Raw genomic sequence first — 20553 nt, 5'->3', positions numbered from 1 at the left:
AGCAGGTGCTAGAACACACCTGAGCTGTTAAAAATAAATCCAGAGAAATTACTGAGAATAAATAAATTATTACATATACAGGACAATTAAGGGGCAGGTTGTATTTTTTTAACATAAATTTCACCAACTAAGTGGAAGTACATAATTTCCCAGTATATAAAAGCACCAGCTAAAAATAAATGTGTAGAACAAATGTGTAGAAAAAATGATGTATTATAAATCTTTGTTTTCATGCTTCATTAAATGATTGTAATTACTGTTTGTGTTCTATGTACTGAATGGAGAACAGAAGAAATTTTCTTTGTTTGGCTGCTTATCTAAATATCTCCTATGTTGGGATGATTCTTTTTGGGTCTGGTCTTAACTTTTCAGTGGGAACTTAGTCGCTGAAGGGTTGTTTAAATGCAGTGTTCAAAGAAGTGCAAATTTGGGAAAAAAATAGAAATAAAAAAGGACGAAGTTGTGTAAGTAGGTCACAGAGATTGAAAGAAAAGCAAGAGAAATAGATTGCTTATTTTTAAACTGTCCTCCTAAAAAATTGGAGTTTATCCTGTGGGAAATGTCTTGGTAACATTAAGCTGGGAAAGCCAGTAGTGGCTAATTATTGGTATTTGCCCTTTATGAGACACTATTTGATAGTACTGTTGCTAAAGAATTTCCACAGTATTTATGCTTGAAAATTCAATGGCAAGTTTGATAATTTTATATAATAATTTATAAGGCTATAAACAAGTTTAAACCTAAAATATCTTTTTAGGACACAGTATCTAATAGCTTTTTTTAAAAATCCCTAAACTGGAAAGCATTTGCCAAGTTCAGAATTATTTTACTGTTGTTCTTAATAAAGAAATCTAAATCCAGCGTGGTGTTTTTATGAACTGCTTGTCAGCCTGGGTGAACCTTCTTCTGAAATACTGCAGCTGCACAAAAAACTCGTGTGCAGGAAAATGAAGCAGATGGCTTCTGAAAGTAGCAGCTGGTATAGAAAATACAAGGCCAGTGATAGATTTCTCCTTAAATCATAGCACAGGGCTGTTCTTCAATTTCTCCATCTTCACAAACATGGGCTTTCCTCTGTTTTCAATTTTTATTTGAAATTGTTCCATCTGGGATTGGCTGTCCATTTCTGTAGCTGGGAAACTGCCCATTATTTTCTAGTAAATTTTGAGAAGTTAGAAGTGACAGCATCAATAATTTCCCCATTCAAGTAAAAGAACAAATATTTTATAAGTCTTGACATCATAAATAAAACTGGCCTTATGTTTATGTGCCCATCTTCCATGTGGGAGAAGTCTTTTAGTTCACATTGTGTTCACCTCCTTTCTTTTGTTGTGATTTAGGAGTATCTTTGAACTTTTAATGTCCAAAATACTGGAGACAGAAAAGAGATTTCTGTTCTGGCTAAAAAAGGAAGAGTGATTTAAAAATTATAATATTGTTAAGAATAAAAAGGTGTTTTAAATAAAGTGAATTGTTGCTGAATATCAGGGCAGTAATAAATCAGGAAATATGGTGTAGGATTGTGTTGGATTTCAAAATCCCTTTTTCTTTGGATATTACTGCCCTTTCTAAGCATTTATTCACTGATGCTGGGTGATGTGCATTCTGTATGTAGGGGCAATGTGAATTTTGTTTCATTTTTCATTTTATCAGAACATGTGAAAGAGTTCTTTTTCCTGCCTCTGAGAGGTGCCTTTATGCTTAGCACTCCTATTTTCCCCACTGCAGCCCTTTTTTGTACCAGACTTTTGTAGCTGTTGTGGCCAAGAAGTCAACTCCAAATGTGAAGTTTAGGTCACGCTTTAATTCTGATTTGCCGCCCTGTGAATGAAAAAATTTCAGTAGAGTTGCTTCCTCTGACACTGGCACTGCAGTAGCACTTGCCTGGAAGCTTGAAGCAGTTTTTATTTCCATTATTCCATGTTTAATGGAACTTAAATAGACTAATCCTTTCCCCCCAAAGCATGCACCTGCTTGACTGTAAATCTGACTTCAGCTTGTTAGAACATACTAAAAAAAAATCCAAGGGAAGAGGTTCTGAAAATCAGCACAGCAGTTTGCAGCAATAAATTACTGTTGTCTCTTATCCTCCTTTAAACTGTTCTCCAATGTATTTTTCTCAGGGAGTTGAGATAAGCACATTATGTGGGAATACAAAATGAGTAACTCAGTGGAAGCAAATATGTTACAAGCAACATACACCAAAGTGACTCACTTCTGTTAGCATATTTTGGGGTTGGATTGTTACCAAATAAAAAGTATACAGGATTTTAGCAGTGTTGACACTTGAATTCTTAATCCTGGTGTCAGTCCAAGTGTTTACCTTGTTGATCTTTCTGCATTTTCATTGCTGTGACATTGTGACCATAAACTATTAGAGATAAATACAGATTTCATGTCATTTTATCACTGCCAGAGCATCTGGTCTCCAGTATGGGGTGTAAATGATGTAGTGGCACAGAGGTTTAGCAGGAGCACCTTAAAGGCTTTGCTGAGCTTGAGAAAGAGATCAAAGGTTGCTGTTCTGATTTGTTGTTTGGACACTTGGGTTTTTGGGGTGGCTTTTCAAATCAGATTTGTGTGACAAGTTTGTATTAAACAGTTTTGTCTTACAAACTAGGTGAAATTAAGGTGTATAAATAGCATCCTACAGGGTTTTGCCTTTGGAAGGATCCCATTCTGAACAATTAAATTGTAGAGAAGATTATGGCAGTGGTGTTTGATCTGCTTGAAAATTATCTGTGTGTGCTTATACATCTGTATATATAGACAGATGTGTTCTTCAGCTTCTCCAGGTTTTGCACAATTACTCAAATTTCCGAGCCATAGGAGGTGCAGCCAAAGGTCTGCACACACTGCCAGGGAGTGTGACAAGCTCACAGATAACAGGATCTCCAAACCCCACAGGGAAGGCTTCATCCTCTCTCTTAACATACTTCTGAATTTGTAGTCAGCAGAAAAAAACCTGATGGGTTTTGTTAGATTTCTAAGAGTTCAGGTTTTGTGCCTTTGTATGTATATAGGCTTTGTGCTCTTGAAGATGGGGCCTTTGTTTGTCTAACCCAGAAAATATTCTCATTTCTCTCATTTAATTATATTAACAATAATAATAATAATAATAAATGTTATAATTGAGCAAACACAAAAGGCTTCTTGGAAAACTATTCAATTGCCTTGTGACAGTGCATTTAATTACCATTAAATTATCTCTTATGTCTCTTCCACTTAATATTTGCTCAGGCATTTTCCTTAGGAGGTTGTGCTGAACCTCCTGTGAAATTCTTATCTCATCTCTGCACAGGCATTAGTTCATGCATTGATCTGATGCCATCTCAAAGAGAATAGTCAAGCAAAATTAAAGGTGATAAGAGAAGTTCTCATTGGTATTCTGGCAGTAGAAATTGAATCTGCTTTTTTTTTTCCTTGCTGAAATTGAAAGAAGAATGTGTGCAGGCAGGTTTATGAAAAAAGGGAAGATTCAAGCACCTTTGGCTATCCATAGTAGGACACTGTTAAATCCAGACCACTGGATTCTCACCACAGGTTTCCTAAAGCTTATAATCTTTTATAACTCACAAAGTTTAAACACTGAAACAGGTGTACATAATGTAAAATACTTCTTTTTCCCCTTCCATTTTGTTGGAATGGGGGATGGTATTTTACATTTTCTTAGTCAATATCTGATGTCTGTAGTTGCAGAGTCAAACTGGGAGCATGACTGGAATTTGTGAAAGCTCACAAGCTGCAGGGCAAGAGGAGATAAACCCCAAACTTTAAATATTTGGGTAATGTTGCTTATTTATTTGTGGACTAGGAGGCTAGCAGCATTTTAAAATCATGTTTGCATCAGACTGGAGATGCTCTTAAACTGTTTAGTTTAACAGATCAAGGACTGGGATCCACAAGGCAAAGAACTGTGAAGATAAATGAATCCACATTTGATCATAATACACTGGGCTTTAAATTATCATTGTTCCTGTGAGTGGAGGTTTGGTATGTCAGGACTGAAAAATCACTTTGCTACAGCCAGTTCTTCTTGGGGTCTGAATACCTCAAGTAATAGGAGGATAACGGCTTTGAAATGTCCTGGTGATGCAAAATTGTTGAAATGGTTCAAAAAATTGAATCTGTAGTTTTGGGGGAAAAAAATAGTTCAGTGAAATAGAAGTGATCAGTCAGTGGGTATTTGATTTGGGTGGATATAGGACAGGTCAGCCAAGGGATTTTGTGAACAGATTCACTTGGTAGGTGGAGTAGTTTGGGCTGGACATGAAGGTAAATTCTCAGGAAAATACCATGAGAATTTCTGGAATTTGGGTATCCATGTATGATCTGACCCCATGTTCAACACTTTTTTTTTTCATTTTGAGGTATCCCACATAGACCTGAGGGTGAGGAGGGCTGTGCTGTTGGTCACCACCCATGTGTGTTTGCTGAGGTCATTTATAACAGTTTGTGCAGCCTGAAACTCCATTCCTGATTTACCTGCCCTGAGCTCCTGTCTGACAGTTTTAGTGCAGGAGCAGCTCAAAGTCCTTTCTCAGCAATAGAAAACCTGGTGTAATTTATTGCATTTTGCTGTTTATAGGATCACAGAACCATTTAGGCTGTAAAAGACTTGGAATATCAACCACTAACCCAGCACTGCCACCTCCACAGCTGAGCCATGTCCCCAAGGGCTGCAGCCACACTTGGAATGGCTCCAGGGATGGTGATTCCACCACTTTCCTGCACAGTTTCCAATCCCACCCTTTCAGTGGAGAAATCATCCTAATATCCAATCTAAATCAAATTATTTAAAATTGTGAGCATAATAAAGAGAATTATGGATTCATATTGTGTATACTATTACTGTGGGAATACAGAATTATTATTTCCATATGTGTGTACAAATAGCACACTACATGATGCTGAAGGGCAATTATTCTCCTGTCTCGTTAGTATTTGTAGGAATTGAATTGAGAAGAGTTAAAAGCTCATTATTTTGTCATATTGATTGCCTGTATGAATTCAAATGTGAGAAGCTTTTTTCTCATGTTTCAGCTACTGTAATAATTAATTTCTTATTCTTGCACAGTTTATCATATTTCTTCTTTCATGTCTTTCAATAACAAATTAAAACTTCTCATGCAGTTCAGGTCCAGGACATTTTTAGGGATTTGTCTGTAGTTTGGAGCAGGAGCAGCTGCCACAGTGGTGCTGAGGGAATGCTGAGGTGGATGCCCACGTGTTCCAAGGAAAATGCAGAGTGGAGAACACCTCCAGCTGTTGGATCCTCTGCTGTGCTTCCTTACCTTCAATTTATGCATTTCCCAGCAGTAGTAGTTTGAACTAGTTGTTCTTACAACTTGTCATCACTCACCAAACCCACTGGGTGAAGTGTGCTGCATCATCTCTTAGATCCGCAAGTCAGTCTCGTGGATTTTTGTGGGATTTCAGGACTTGCTGCAACTTCAGGATCTCAATAGTAACCTGATGTTTTCATAAGAGGAAAACAGGAGCTGTGAAGGAAAAGCTGCTGAGATTTGTTACTGGAGCAAGATTTGCAGAGTGAAGTTCTTGGGAGCTCCTTCTGTTCTCTCTTTCTGCCTGAATTTTTTGTTGTTAGTACAGTGTAAATTTCTTACTCCAGTGTGGTGAAACATTACCTAAAAAATAGGATTCTGCCCAAATCCATGCTGGTAAATAAAACAAGATGAAAATTTGAAGTGTTTCCTACTCTAGATGGTCACCACCCAGTTTCATTCACTCTTTGTTCTTCTTGCTATTTCAGCATTATTTTATGCCAGTGTGCAGTACAGTGTGGACATTTTTCTCTCTTTACTTCTGTTTTTATTTTCACTGTAATTCCTAGGCATTTATCAGTTTTACCTGCATGATTAGATCTGCCTAGACAATTAAATCCTGTTGACCAGGATGGTTCAAGGACACAGCCTGGAATGCAGGTGTAACCATCTGCTCAGTCCCTCTGAAATTTGATAAAATTTAATAAAACATAAGCAATATTGACATACACAAGAAATTTTTCAATCAAATTCATTGTGGTCAAAATGTGTGTCTTACCAAAGAAATTTGTGGAGAATTGTGTCTGCTCATTTGTGGAGAATATGAGCACAAATTCTTTTTTCTTTTCCTGGACTGTGAATTGCCATTCCAGAAAATTAAGATGTATTCATCTGAAAGTTGTTGGGGAGTATTTTAGTCTGTGTTGGCACTGAACTGATCTTTCTGTGATGCCTCCCTGCTTCTTTTGCTGTAGGTGAAAAATGACTATATGTTAGAAATAGCAGATCAAGTGGACCAGGAAATTGCTTTGAAACTAGGTTGCCTTGAAATCCGGTAAGCTGATAATTTAATTTATTATTCAACATCTTTCTGACAGAATATATACATTAATTTTGAAACTGCTTAAAGTTCATCAATTTCTGACCAGTGGAGTTGAATAAAACATCATAAGACCTTTTTTGCTATGAAGCAGTTTGAAGAAAAACTGAATACACTGTATTGTAACTAATTTCAAGTGATTTTTAAATTAACATTATTTTAAAATTTTAATTAATTACATCTTGATACTTCCTTTTGGGTGAGTTCTTCATCTGAATAATTCAAAGGCCTGTAGAGTACATTGAAGTATGTTTTAAAAAATGCATCTGTGGTGTTATTTTGTAAATAGTCTTGTGATTCTGCATATATAAATCCTGTAGCTAAAGAATGTAATTATAGATAAATGCTGCTACCTTTCCTCTCTGTATTTACTCAATTTTTAATGTGCTGTTTTGAAATGATTAAATCTTAAGGATCCTTTTGGGTGTTTTTGGTGTTCTTGTCAACTGTATAGACAGCTGGAAAATAAAGATAAATATATCAGATTAACAGATCCTTGAGAGAGTTCTCAGCTTTGAAATGCATGTGTTGGGTTTTGCTAATTTATGGAGAATTTCCAGCCTGAAACATTGCTTTAGTTATGCTGATGTCTCACACAGGGAGATTAGAGAAGTAAAATTGATAAGAAATTAATGACAAATGTAAACTTGTTAGGAGAGAATAAAAGTGTCCTTTGAACAGTACTTTCCAAATTAAAACAAAATTTAGGTTTATGAAATTTCCCAGGTACCACGGGAGAACCTGATGCCTTTGTTGTAAGTTTTGCTGGTAGCCCCAGAGAAAACAAAAATTCTTTGTGTAACTGCAAACTCCTGATGCACTTACAAAATCGTTGTGCCTTATTTCAAAACATGTGATGAATGTAATAATCTGTGATTATGTTGTCAGCCAGGTCCTGCCTTCCCTGCCTCTCAAGCTGTGGCTCTTCAGAGCATTTTGATGAGATATTTCTCATAGATGAACTTGTGAAACTCTTAGAATGAGCATTTCTGGTCCATTTTATTCTGTGACAACAATGATCTCAGCTCTCTCCTAACAAATCTATTTATTAATTTACTTGTTAATGTGAGCATGGCTGGATTGGAGCAGTTTTCATCATTCCTGTTCCATGCACAGGGGGCTCTCAGGGGGAAGTGCAGTGTGAGGTGGAAAGGAGCTGCTCAAGGCCAGGTCAGGTCGCTTTTGGTGGCAACAGTGGTTTAAAGTGGTTCTGAAAATGCAATTAATTTGTAAAATCAAAATCTGCTCCATTGAGGTAGAATAATAATGTACTTCATACCTACCTTTGAATTCATTCTGCCAGTGTTTTCTGATGCTGAGTGGAAGTTTTGATTATGTTGATGTTGTAGTTTTAGGCTGAATTATCCAATAATTGTTGCTTTCAAATATTTTTCCTGACTTCAGGAGATCCTACGGAGAGATGAGAGGCAATGCATTAGAAAAGAAGTCCAACTATGAAGTGTTAGAGTAAGTATTGTGAGGTTTGAACTGTCCCTTCTCTGCAGCAGAAACAATAAATTCAGTGACAGAACTCTCTGTTGTAAGTTTTAAGGTGGTTAAAATGCTTTAATGTAAGAAAAGGATGATGAAACCCATTGATATGTAGAAGTAGGAAAAATGCCTTTAACTCTCCAGAGAAACAGGTTTGGAGTAGTTTAAACTTGATCAGGAGGCTCACTGTGGTTTTCAGCAATTTTGCAAATGTTTATGGGATTCACAACTCTGCTTGTGAGGTGATTTTATTCCTCAGTGTTTTTCTGTGCCCAGTTGCATTCTTCAGCTGTGACTCATTTGTGGTAAAGTTTGAGTTACTTGAAAATGTTTGTGATATTGTTTTTGTTTCTGTTTGCTCACTGTAGGCATTTTCTGAGATGTGACCTTGCAATTAACAAGGTTATTGTTCATCTGAGTATCCCAAATTTTAAGAAGACCAAGGAGCATCCTTGTAATGAAATATTTTGTTTGTAATGAAATTTATTGTTTACTTATTCATGTTGTACAGGAGATGGCTTCAGTTCAGACAAGCCAAAGTCCTTCAGCTTTTTAGCATAAACCTGAAAACTGGATTTATTTGTATTTATATAGTGGATAAGGTTTCAGACATACATGCAACAATGATATGCTCATCTCTACTAATTACCCTTGTGAAAAGATCCTGTACAGTTTAACACAAAATTGGGATAAAAGGTTGGTTGTTGCAGCAGTGAAGTCTTGATTTTTTAAATCTTATTTTTAATGACAAGTGCCAACTTTTAGAGATGTGAAATTAGAGCATTTGGAGGAGGAAGGTAAGATTTTATACAACAATGAATAAGTTTACAAGGATTTTTGAGGGATCTATGATATTACTAGGTAAAGATAACTTTGATAAATAGCCTGCTTATTTAGTATTTCTATAGTGCTCCTTTATTTATTCAGATTTCTTTTAAAACTCTGATTTTGTTTGAATTAGGGACTTCTAAAGTTTTTTTTAAGACTTCAGGTTTTTGTCTGTAAAAGCATTAGTAGAAATATCCTGGTTGAGGAAACACATCACAAAATGAGAAAAGACTAATAAAAATAAAGGAGATGAGCAGATAGACAAGACTAAAAGGGGATATAAAAAAAGATTTGAAAGTATCTGAGTTATGGTTGGTGTAGTTTACATACATATTTTCAAGTAAGAACTTGAGTAAAGTGTTTTAAAGTCAGTTGTTTAGCAAGTCAGAAGCTACAAGCATGAGTAATTAGGTTAATGACTTTGGAAACAATGAGACAAAGGAAGGCAGGGTCATAACAGGTCACACAAAGTATAAATTAATAATGTAACAGGTGAGAGTTCCAGGAGGATTCAGTGTGGGGCTGCTTCCAGTTTAACAGTGATTTCTTTCCTTCAGTCTGTGTTTTCCAAACAGTGACTGCTTTGGTAGGAAATAATAAATTGCCGCTGTGAAAGGCATAGTGAAGCAAAACCCTGAAATGCAAAATGTAACAGCTTAATGCCATGTGGAATTGGATGTGGAGAATTTTGCATTTCAGAAGTTTTTTCTTTTTTGAGAACCAGGATGTAATTTTTATGGGATTTAGCTGGGAGAGATGAAGGATAAAACCACCTTAAACTGACTGTACTACAGATAATTACAGACTGGAAAGGGTCTGCAGAAAGTGCCAGTGATCCCCAAAATGCATTAATTTGATCTTATCACCTTAATAGCCCATAAATGTTGAACTGCACAAGTAATATTTATTGCTCAAGTGATGCTTTTTGGTGTTTTTTGTGGGGGGATTGCTGGTTTTAGTACATCATGAGGCACTTAACCAGCTGAGAGCAATTTTTAAATGACCCTTTTTTGCATTGGGGGTGATTGCTCCTTGGCTGCCTTTGTCAGATGCATGTTTCATGTATATTTGTCTTTGATCAGATTGTCATATGAGAACAGATCTGGATGGGAAATGGTAGATGGGATCAAATTGTTAAGTAGCCTTTAATAGTTGGGCCTTCATAGTGTGAAAGAAGAATTTCTTCCTAATAAATGTGAAGCCTGTTAGTGGGAACAGGGATAATTACAAGTACAGAAATGGAATAGGAAGGAACAGGTGCAGCCACAATTTGGTAAAAGGCATGTTCAAGTCTATTATGTTAATATAGTATTACTTTTTTGTTGTTGTAACTTGAATTGAGGTGAAAAATAATGATACATGCTGCCTAAAGCTGCTTATCACTGTAAGACAAGCAGTATCACCTATCTGTAGTTGGTGTTTTATTAATCCAATTGAAGTTTGTACATTAAAAAATGGAATTCAGATTTAAGCCCACAAGTAGGCTGGAGTAGATGAGGTTGAGTACAAAGCTGCAGTAGAACTGCCTGAACAGTGCTGGTTATCTCTTATTGGCAATCAGAAACCAGATGGCTGAATCCTTCATCCAGAGCCCTGAGTTGGTGTCTCCCTTGTTGGCCATCCCAGCCCCACACAGCACAGCTGGGAAGGAGTTTGTAGGGTTGTGTGTGTAAAACTGTTTGTATGTTCCAATTTCCAGGGCTTATTCTCTTATTTATAGGTATCCATAAGTTGTTGCTGGCCAGGGCATTAAATCTGTGTGGTTCTTTTTGTTAAATTCTCCTCCAGTAAATAAATTTGCTGTCTCAGCTAAATACAGGAAATGCTTTATTAACAAGTTTTGTTAAGAGTTGTGCTCTGTTTTACTCTGCATAAGAATTTCTTCTCAGATTTTTGCTCCCAGATGTGTACAAAAGGCTGCTCAGCTTGTCCTGGTAATGAATCAAATGAGGCAGTGGCAGCCTCCTGTGCTGCAGGACTGTTCAAATCAGGGATACCAGGGTGATGGGAGGTGCTTCATTTCAGAAGCACCAACTCTCTCTAAAATGCTTAATGTTAAACTAATATATCCCTGTCAAAATGTCTTTGCATATTATTTAGATGGTAATAGTGTGTTAGATTCATTTAACTGTGTGGATGATAAACCAAGTATCATTTGCATTTGAGAAGAAATGCATGGAAGGAATTAACATTTATGAAGTTTTATAATCCTGCAGCTTACTGTCATTGCACAGATGCCAGTGCTGCACATGAACATTCTGCTCCTCCTGCTTGAGGATGTTTTTAGTATGAAATTGTATGCTACTCATCTTCAGAGAGCTTTAAAAATACCCTGGTTTATTCTTCTGAGTGAGCTTTTTATATTGGCTTTAGTGTTGGCTTTGTTCTCGTGCTCCTAGGTAGCAGTAAATAAATCCTGAATATCTCTGCCTGCTAACAGCTTCTCCTTGCTTTGCCAAGTGTAAGAATTCCAGATGTATTTCTGTGAATGTTCAAAGCATGCACTCATGGAAAGCTCACTTTCATACTTGTTCCAGAAGCAGATAAGAATGAAAGAGATGGTAACATGCTAAATTTAAAGGAAAAAAGTCAATAACACCTTTGAGTTATAAAGCCTTTTCCTATTTATATTTTTCTCTTATTTTTCCTTTTTTACATGAGAGTTTTTTTACACTTGGTTGTTCAGTGGTGTTTTCTGCACTAATGTCATTGGCAACTTCTCAAGCACCTTTTTTTGAGGCTGATATTCAGTAGTAGTGACACAAACACATGTCAGACATAACAGCAGAGCATAGAAATATTTACTGGCTCTGGTTTTCAAACCAGGGCTACAACCCAATTTATAGGTGTGAACATGAGCTTGATAAATTCAGTTTGCAAATTCTGAGCTCACAGTCACCTGATTGACAGTGGCAAGAATTGAGGCTGCTTGCAAGAAAAAGTTGGTAATTTTAATTTGCTTAGTATGAGGAAAAATAATGGTATAAATTTTCAAAAACCCTAATTACAGTGCTTCAAAGGGTAAAACAGTAGTGGAATTGCACTCAGCAGGCTTTGTGAGGTGATATCATGGGTATTCCTTTATGGATTCCTGGGTTCCTTAGGCCAGGTCGGGGCTCTGAGCAACCTGGTCTAGTGGAACATGTCCCTGTCAACTGGATGGTCATTGGGGTCCCTTCAAACCAAACCATTCTGGAATTCTTTTTATATCTTCTGCTCCATTCTAACAGGGGTTTATCAGGGTATTCCACTTCCATGTTGCTCCCTTTTCACCTGACTACATGCTCTAAGAATATTTTTTCTATATGTTTGCAATTATTAAAAAATGTACAAATACCAGTTTTTATTCTCAAAACTCCTCTGTGCCCAAGCCACCATTTCAAATAACAGACTTTCCATACAGGTACCTGGTTAAATAATAGTAGGAATATAACAATATTTCTACAATTTCAACAATATCCTCAATATCCTTTGGGATTTAAACTAGAAGATGCTGCTGTGGCACATTTGATGTTGGAGTGGCTCTAGTTAGAATTTTAATGGTAATGTTTGTCACTCTGAGGTTTTCAAGGACGTTGTTAGAAAAATGGTTTAGTAATCATATATGCTAGTTAAAAACAAAACAAAAAACAGACCCAAAGCACCATCTTGAAAAGAGAAATGTGATACTGCACAATGTTTTTGGTACTAATGGTGTGTGTATTTTCTCTTTTAGGAAAGATGTTGGTTTGAGACGATTTTTCCCGAAGAGTTTGCTAGATTCAGTGAAGGTAATTACAGTCCCAGTCAATCCTGTACTGCTGTAAAGTGTCAGAAATCTGAAAATGGCATTATAGTTTTCACTGTACAGTCCTAAGGGAATTGCTGTGCAGTTTTGCTTTGTGAAAACACATCCAGGCTGTCCATGGGATTGGTGGGATCTGAATCCCAGTCGTGCATCTGGCAGGACAAGGATAAAGTGATTCACACAGCCTTGCTGAGCTGCTGTGAGAGGGGCACAGCTCTGCCTCTCAAACCTTGGGGGTAAAAGTGCAAAACAAGTCCTTGGAGCCTCTTGGGTCAAATACCTTTTTTTTTTCTTTTCCTTCCCTAAAAGAAAAATGACATTTCTGGAGAAAGAGGAGGGGAACGTGTAAGAAAAAAGAGTATTTTATATTTTACTGGGAACTTGATAAACTTGATGCCTTCCTTGCTCAAGACTGTATCCAACTTATTCAAGGAAGATTTTCAGTAATTTCTGCTTAGGTTAATCCTAGCTAAGACTATAAACGTTCCTGAATCTCAGTGCCATTGAAGTCCATATGTTCTCAGAGTAAAAAATGCAAATTTGTCTCAAGTGTGTTGAAAAGGGGGATTAAGAATGGTCACCAAGTATTTTACATTTATAGCCACCTCAATATGAATGTCCTGGTAAAATGTCTCTTACAATTCATACATGAAAGTATAAATCATAAATTGCCATTTTGGAGCTGGTTTTGGTGAGCAGTGGAGCTTTATAGAAATAATAGAATTCAACTTGAGATTTGGAAAGAATCTGCATTGTAATTTAAATGGGTAAACACAAAAGGTCTGTCATGACAAGGTTTTGTTTCAAAAGACTTTTGAAAATCAGAAGCTAATGAAGTCAAGTGGATTTAAGTAATCCCCTCTGCATTTTAATTTAAGCAATTATCTGAAACTGTATTTTCTGCTAACGGGAAAAATTGTGGTGAAAGGCTCCAGACGTACAAGTATGAATAACTGTCTCAAAAATAATATTATGGAGGCAAAAAACTGACTGACCAAGAAAACTGCGCTTTGGAAATCCTGAAGTGGGGAAAATAGCAGAAAGAAGTAACAAGAGTTGCCAGAAGGTGAAGCTGAGTGGGAACCTTGTAAAGAAATTAAGAAAAATGTTGGATATGTGAAGAAGAAAAACAAGGGAAGGAGAAATGTGTCTGCTTTTCAATGAAAATGAAATCCCTATTCAAAGTAGTACAGGATTTAAATCCTTAAATTGCTCTTCCACTTTGTGAAAACTAGGGAATTTGAACTGGCAGGCAAAGGAAGGTTCCCAATAGCTGTGAAATATAAAATTAATTCTTTCTCTCAATTCTCTCTGCTTTGAACAAACACAGAGGGAGAACAAAACAGTGGTTCTTAGAAATATTTTTAAGATCACGTTTTCAGTGTATTTTGCTTGAAGTTGCTATTTGGAGATATTTCTGATAGATGCTTCTGTTATGGAGGAGTTGTGGTTTTGGGGGCTGTTCAACCTGGAGAAGAGAAAAAACCTGGGGAAACCTGAAAGCTCCTTCCAGTGCCTAAAGGGGCTGGCAGAGAACTGGGGAGGGACTTGGGACAAGAAATGGAGTGAGAGGACACAGGGAATGCTTCACACTGACAGGGGCTGGGGCCGGATGGGATACTGGGGGGAAATTCTTCCCTGTGGGGATGGTGAGGCCCTGGCACAGGTTTCCCAGAGAAGCTGTGGCTGCTCCATCCCTGCAAGTGTCCAAGACCAGGTTAGATGGGGCTTGGAGTAACCAAGGACAGTGAAAAATGTCCCTGCTCATGGCAAAGGGGTGGAACATGATGGACTTTTTAAAAAGTCCCTTCCAACCCAAACCAGTCTGTGACCCTGATGGACTTTACACCTTGCTCATGATGTTAAAATTTAAAGTGACCAGTGCTTCTTGGTAGACTGAAAAGAGCCAGATAACATATGCCAGAATTCCTGGCAGGAAATGTGATGCTGGAATTGGTCAGGAAAACAATCCATGGGCAGAATCTTTATTCAACTGAGTGGCTGAAATACTTGGGACACCTTGAGCTGGCAAATGTTTCTTTATTTTGTTGTGTCTTGCTCCTGGTATTTGCCAGTGATAAGCTAAGGCTGAGGTTTGCACTTGCCTTGGAGTTGGTTTTGGTTTTCTCTGTAAAAATAAAGATACCCGGGAGGTGCAGTGTGGAGTGTCTGAGTCCCTACAAAGCCTGAGGCAGCTCTGGGTGCCCGAGGGAATTTCCTGACTGCCAAAGGCTCTGCAGCCTCCTTAATGATCCACCTGAGAGTTGGGTCTGCTAAATTGACAAAAGAATTTGAAATTACACAAAAGTTACAGATTTCTTTGTTAATTTGATGTGTATGCATCATTGCAAAACTGATCATTTTGTGAATATGCAACACCCTAGGATTACTGCTGGAGTAACTCCTAAACACCCCCCAGAAACATTTCTGGCTATTTTGACTTCTGAACGTTCTGTAAAGGCTTTCTAAAAATGAGTGTCTAATCTGCCTGGAAGTGCTAACGACTAAAGGAAGTTGGTATTTGTGTAGTGCCTGGGGCTGTTAACAGGCAGAGTGGGAGAATAAAGAGTTTTACTGCTGTTGAAATGGGACATTCAGATATGTTTGCATGGAGGAACAGTGGTAATTCCTGTCTTAACCTTGACATATTGCAAAGATAAGCGTGGTTTTGCTTTCTGTCATTGTTGGTAGTTGGAAGATGAATTAAAACTGGATTTTTTTAAGGCCATTCAGTCACTTTAGACAGATGTTTTTATTCACAATTCTTGATGGTTTGTTCAGATTGGGGGCATCTTAGAGATACTGCTTCTCAGGCCCTATTTTTATTTTCATATGAGTGGCTGCCTTTCAGGGATTATATATTTTGTAGAGGCAGATAATTCAGTTTTTTTTAAGTGTTAGTTTAGCTGTCCTTTGTGCTGCTCCAAGTGGTTAGTTGTACTCTGAAAACAGGTAATAAAGTGCTAGACTACATAATTCATATAGTTTAGTTTAAAGGTTTGGTTTACTTTTTACACTTAGTCTACTATTTAAATTCATCTATTTATATTGAAGGGTTTTTTTGCTTATTATCAGACTGAAAGAATCCACTTTATTATGGATAGTCTAAGTTATTGTGTGCAGAGATTAAGATACAGCTACAGCTGGCTTGTTATTGCCAGGTAAGAGAGAGAATGGTGGTTTTGATTTAAAAGATCATATGAAGGTATAAATTATTCTGGTTTTTTTTGTGGTGGGACACAGTTCAGAAGTTGAAAGAAATGAGGAACTTAGAACAAATTTTCCTGGAAGGGTTAACATGTGGTCTTCTATTTTAACTTATTTAAAATGTTATTAAATATCCTCTCTATGATATAGCAGAAATAATCTTGATCCTAAGCAGAAGTCAAAAGGCAGAACTGCTGCTTACGTTTGGAAGCGTTTTTTTATTCCCTGAGAATTGTCTGCATTTCATTGATAAAGACACTGTTAGTACTACTAAGTGACCAAAACTCGTAAAATATCCCTCAGCTGGTAGATTTGAAATAATTATTCTCCAAATGTTTTGATACACAGGCCAAAACACTACGGAAATTAATCCAACAAACATTTCGACAATTTGCCAACCTCAATAGAGAAGAAAGTATTTTGAAGTTCTTTGACATCCTCTCTCCAGTGTACAGATTTGACAAGGAATGCTTCAAGTGTGCTCTTGGTGTAAGTAGAGGAATGTGACAATCATTAGAATCCATTCTGGAGCTTTCAGTCAAATTGCTTTTGCTTGGTTCTGCAATAATTTTTTGCTTACATCCTTTTTTATTTAATTAGATTTCATTAGCAACAAATGGTATTTATTGATTTTATTTAGAACTTTCTCTATTGACTGTCTAAAATAAATAATCATTCATTACTTGGATAAAAATTGTATGTAAAAGAAAATATTTTTATAGGTGCTTTGTTTGTGCACTTTTTCAGCTGTTTCCACAAGGAAATGTCAACTTCTGTTAGTAAATTTTCACCTAATACCTGTTAATCTCCACCTATTTCAAGCAAATTTTGAAGAAGGGCCCCAAGTTTGGAAAGTTTGTGAAAATGGAGACTCCAGCAGAAATTAGAACTTGAATATCAATGTTCATGAGAAGAGGAAATACAGGAAATACAGGAAATCCATAATTCTCATGTAGACCTAAGATAAAATGCGTGGAAATGCAGTTTGAGTAGCAGAGATCCCCAGGAAACCAGTCATGAGCGGTTTTGCCACTTACAGAATTACTTGATTTGAATATAATTTTGTTTAAAGAGTTGAAAAGCTTCTAGATATTAATTACTAAAACCTGTAATTACCACATTGGATTATAGTGTTCCTTAGCAAGGCCTTGTCTTATTACTGAAATTCTGCCCTTTCTCCTTTGACTCCCAAGTCAAGCTGGATTATTTCAGTGGAGCTGGCAATTGGCCCAGAAGAAGGAATCAGTTACCTGACAGACAAGGGTGCAAATGTAAGTCTGCTCCTGGTTTGTGGTTTTTTTCTCAGTCACTGTGTTAACAGCCATGACCTGTTGTGAACTGGATGTCACAGAAAGGGGAGTGACCAGTCTGATCTCTGGGTTAAACACAGCAGAGCTGGGAGCTCTCAGCATGTACAGCTCCAAGTCAGGTATTAATTTGTGATTTGGGATCAGAGGAAAGGCTCTGGTCTTAGGTACAAAGACTGTGTCAGCTTTAGCACTGAATTTGTTGGTTTTTCTACCCAGTGAATTGTAGAATTTGAAGTATTGGTGGTGCGGACTGAATTTCTTGGCTTGCAGAATTTGAAGCATTGGTGGGGACTTTTTACCAATGAAACATTAATTATTCTGAGTTGTTCTCTTTCTTAGGAATGTGTAAATGCAGAGCTTGTTTAACCAGTTGGTGAGCACATCTGTGCAGGCACTGCTTATTTACTTTCTTCATATCCTTCACAGCCTTTTCCTTACTTGACTCCAGCTGTATTTCAGTGTTTCCTATGCACCCCCATGGTGCAAGGAGCTCTGTCCTGACAAATCCTTCAGCAAAATGTTTGGGAAATTTGCAATCACAACTTAAGCTGAGCCCGTGTCCAGTTTTCTATTGAAATGAATTCAAAAGCAGTGAGAAGATGGGGAAATCAGGAGCACAGAGCTAAGAACAAACCTTTTCCAGCAGTCTAGAGGGATGCTGGGAATGTGTCAGTGCAGGTTCCATGTGGTTTGAACCTGTTGAGTTTTCTGTGTTGACACCCAAGAGGTTGTTCTGTGCCTGGCGCTGCTCAACAGTGACCTCTGTGGGCACAGTGGAGCTGGGTTCCTTTTCCAGCCACTCTGGGTGTTCGTGTGTGTTGGGAGTGAGTGGCAGTGAAACTCTAGAAGGAAACAGAGAACAGATTTCTGCACGTGTAGTTTGATGATCAAAGTCTCCCTGTGCTTTTGCAAAACCAGGGATCAAGGCAGGCTATTTTGCTGTAATTTTGATTTTTTTTTTCCCCTCATTTTTTGGTGTTGTCTTTCTGCAGCCAACCCATCTAGCAGATTTCAATCAAGTGCAAACCATTCAGTATTCAAACAGTGAAGACAAGGACAGAAAAGGGATGTTGCAACTCAAGATAGCAGGTGCACCTGAGGTATGTTATTGATAATGTATGTGCTGATAAACTAGCTACTTTGTGTTTCCTTGCAAGGAGTGGGATGTAACACACTCCTGATGTGGATGTTCTCTATATTGGACTTTTGTTCAGGATTTGGTTTTAAAATAGATTTAAAGTTCATTCATGTTTTGTGTTTTGCATCTGGTGCTTGTAGACTTTGATATTCATAGAAGAAGCTTAATATAAAAACAGGAGCTCTTAAATGCAATTCATTAGCAGCCTGTGCATGTGTATTGCATCCTGGAGAGGAAACAGCAATTCCACATTTATGTAAGGAGGAAATATGAAAGAAGGAAAATTTGTTCCCTTGTATTACATGGAATCAGTGCTGGAAGTGAAATCAAATAATTTCCTTGGTCCATTGCACCAGAAAACAGTGGAAGAGCAGGACTGAGGGAGGGTGGCAGCTCTGTGCACAGAATGATGAATGTTGGTGCTATTGAACTTTATAGCTTGCCTCTATGTCTTTCATCTCTCTTTCCACTGTACATATTTTATTTTTTAAAATCTTTCTTGAAATTGAGAAGGGCTGTTCTTAGGCAAAGAACAAATACTGCAGAGAGTAGGGAAAAAGATTCCACCTGTGAGAGCTTTAAGGAATAAGCAACTTCTTCAGAATTGTCTTAATTGTAACTCTGGAAGTCATAGCAGTTGTATTCAACAGTTGTTTACACTTCATAAGCCCAAGTTAACACTACATTGGGTGGAGGGTTTTACCAGCTGTGCTTTCTGAACCTCCTGTTTGAAATTTGCTGCCCAAAAACTCAAGCAGGAGTCTCCCTGCTCACCCACATTGTTCTGTTTACGCTTTGCAGGCGTGTGTAAAGTTCTGATGCAATGACACAGCTGTTCCACTCAGTGGCTGCAACTGCAATAATTCCTCTTTGTTGGTGCCTTGTTTTTTTCCCTTCTGTAGCCTCTGACAGTGACAGCACCATCCTTAACCATTGCAGAGAACATGGCAGACCTGATCGACGGCTACTGCCGCCTGGTCAACGGGGCCACGCAGTCCTTCATCATCAGGCCTCAGAAAGGTAAGGACACCTCCAGAGCTGCTCCCAGCTTATTCTGCTTTGAATACAAGACAGAGGTAGCAGAAAAACCCTCCCTTGGAGGCTCTTTTCTTTCAGGGAGGGGCCGTGAGAAACGCTGGTAGTAAATTGTCACTGCAGCAAAAATTGCTTAGTGGCTGAGGATTTAGGCTGATTCAGCAATCACTGCTTTGCACTAATTCCAGACTTAACTGGCAGAATTAATTGTAATTATTAAAGGCACTTCTAACAAGGCTGTGTTATCTTGTAACATGATTTCCAATATACGCAGGGAAATTCAGTGAGGTTGGTTAGGATGCATTTGTATAAGTACTAATTTTTTAGTTTCTGCCTTTCTGCTAGGTACTCAAATATCTCCATTTAAAAAATAAAAATCTTGAGAGATCTCATGAGTTTCTCTCATAAAATAGAACTAAAGCAGAGATACATTTTATAGTGGCTATCAGTTGTTTTTATAGCATCTCTTTCAAGAAGTGAGATGAGGTTGCAGGTACCCCTTGTTTTACAAAGAATTTGATTACATTTCATTAAAATTTTTTCCAGTTTCAGACAGCTTTAATTATTGAAAAACATGCAAGCAAAGCTGCTCAAGAATTAAATTTTCTTCTTTCATGTTGTTCTCATCTTTACTCGTGGGAATTCATCCAACTTTGCTGTTTTCTAAAACAATAAATTATTTCCTTCTTCCGTGTTTGTAGTACAGGAAAGTACACAAACTATCCCAGCATCTCTCCAATGCGAGACTGAGTCTCTTTTAGCCACATGCTTGCTTTTTTCTGCCACAGGTTTTCCCTGGGGTGATGTTGTTAACATAATTCAGGTCTTTTCCAGGTCCATCTATAACATCCTCCCTGTGTGTGGCTCAAAAAACCCCAAACTTAAACTTGAGCATTCACTAATAAAGAAATGTGATGTTAGGATCTTAGGTGTTTTGACAGCACATGGTAATTGTTCAGATTATTATTAAATTTGCATGTTTTTTGTTATCTCTGACCCTTAGTGTGTGTGTGTGATATTTAGCTCCAACACAAGCAGTTTTGTTAGAAGCTGTGTGAGTTGTACAGCCTTATCTCCACACAAATTAAAATCTTCCCTCAGCACAAACTCAGCTCTCCAAGCCACCCTGATGCACAACTTGGTGATGATGAACCATTGGCCCCAAAATCAGACACTAAAAGGATAAGCTAGAATCAGAGATAATTACAGTTTATTTTCTAAAAATAAAATAGGCATCACAATCCAAGATTTCCATGTCTCTAGACTAATGTGTGCCCATGAGTCTTTTGTGCCTCTTCTTCTCTAAGAAATCATGGTTTGGGGTCTGCTACAATCCTTATTATTCACTGCCAAAACTTTCCTTCTAATGCCAG

General features: G+C 37.6%; 1 protein-coding gene across 8 annotated transcripts in view; it reads left to right on the top strand.

Annotated features, from left to right (window-relative positions):
* Positions 1 to 20553, top strand: part of PTK2 (protein tyrosine kinase 2) — a 187245-nt gene that overhangs the window by 107015 nt on the left and 59677 nt on the right. For all 8 annotated transcript variants that reach the window (XM_063174736.1, XM_063174746.1, XM_063174712.1 and 5 more), the window contains 7 exons: positions 6260 to 6339; positions 7789 to 7851; positions 12419 to 12473; positions 16046 to 16186; positions 16891 to 16968; positions 18000 to 18107; positions 19048 to 19165. In XM_063174736.1, the coding sequence (XP_063030806.1) occupies positions 6260 to 6339; positions 7789 to 7851; positions 12419 to 12473; positions 16046 to 16186; positions 16891 to 16968; positions 18000 to 18107; positions 19048 to 19165 (643 nt within the window). The remainder of the gene's footprint in view (positions 1 to 6259; positions 6340 to 7788; positions 7852 to 12418; positions 12474 to 16045; positions 16187 to 16890; positions 16969 to 17999; positions 18108 to 19047; positions 19166 to 20553) is intronic.

Source organism: Melospiza melodia, chromosome 1 (genome assembly GCF_035770615.1).
Source record: "Melospiza melodia melodia isolate bMelMel2 chromosome 1, bMelMel2.pri, whole genome shotgun sequence".
NCBI classification, from domain to species: Eukaryota; Metazoa; Chordata; class Aves; order Passeriformes; family Passerellidae; genus Melospiza; species Melospiza melodia.
This window is presented reverse-complemented; position numbering and strand designations above follow the sequence as displayed.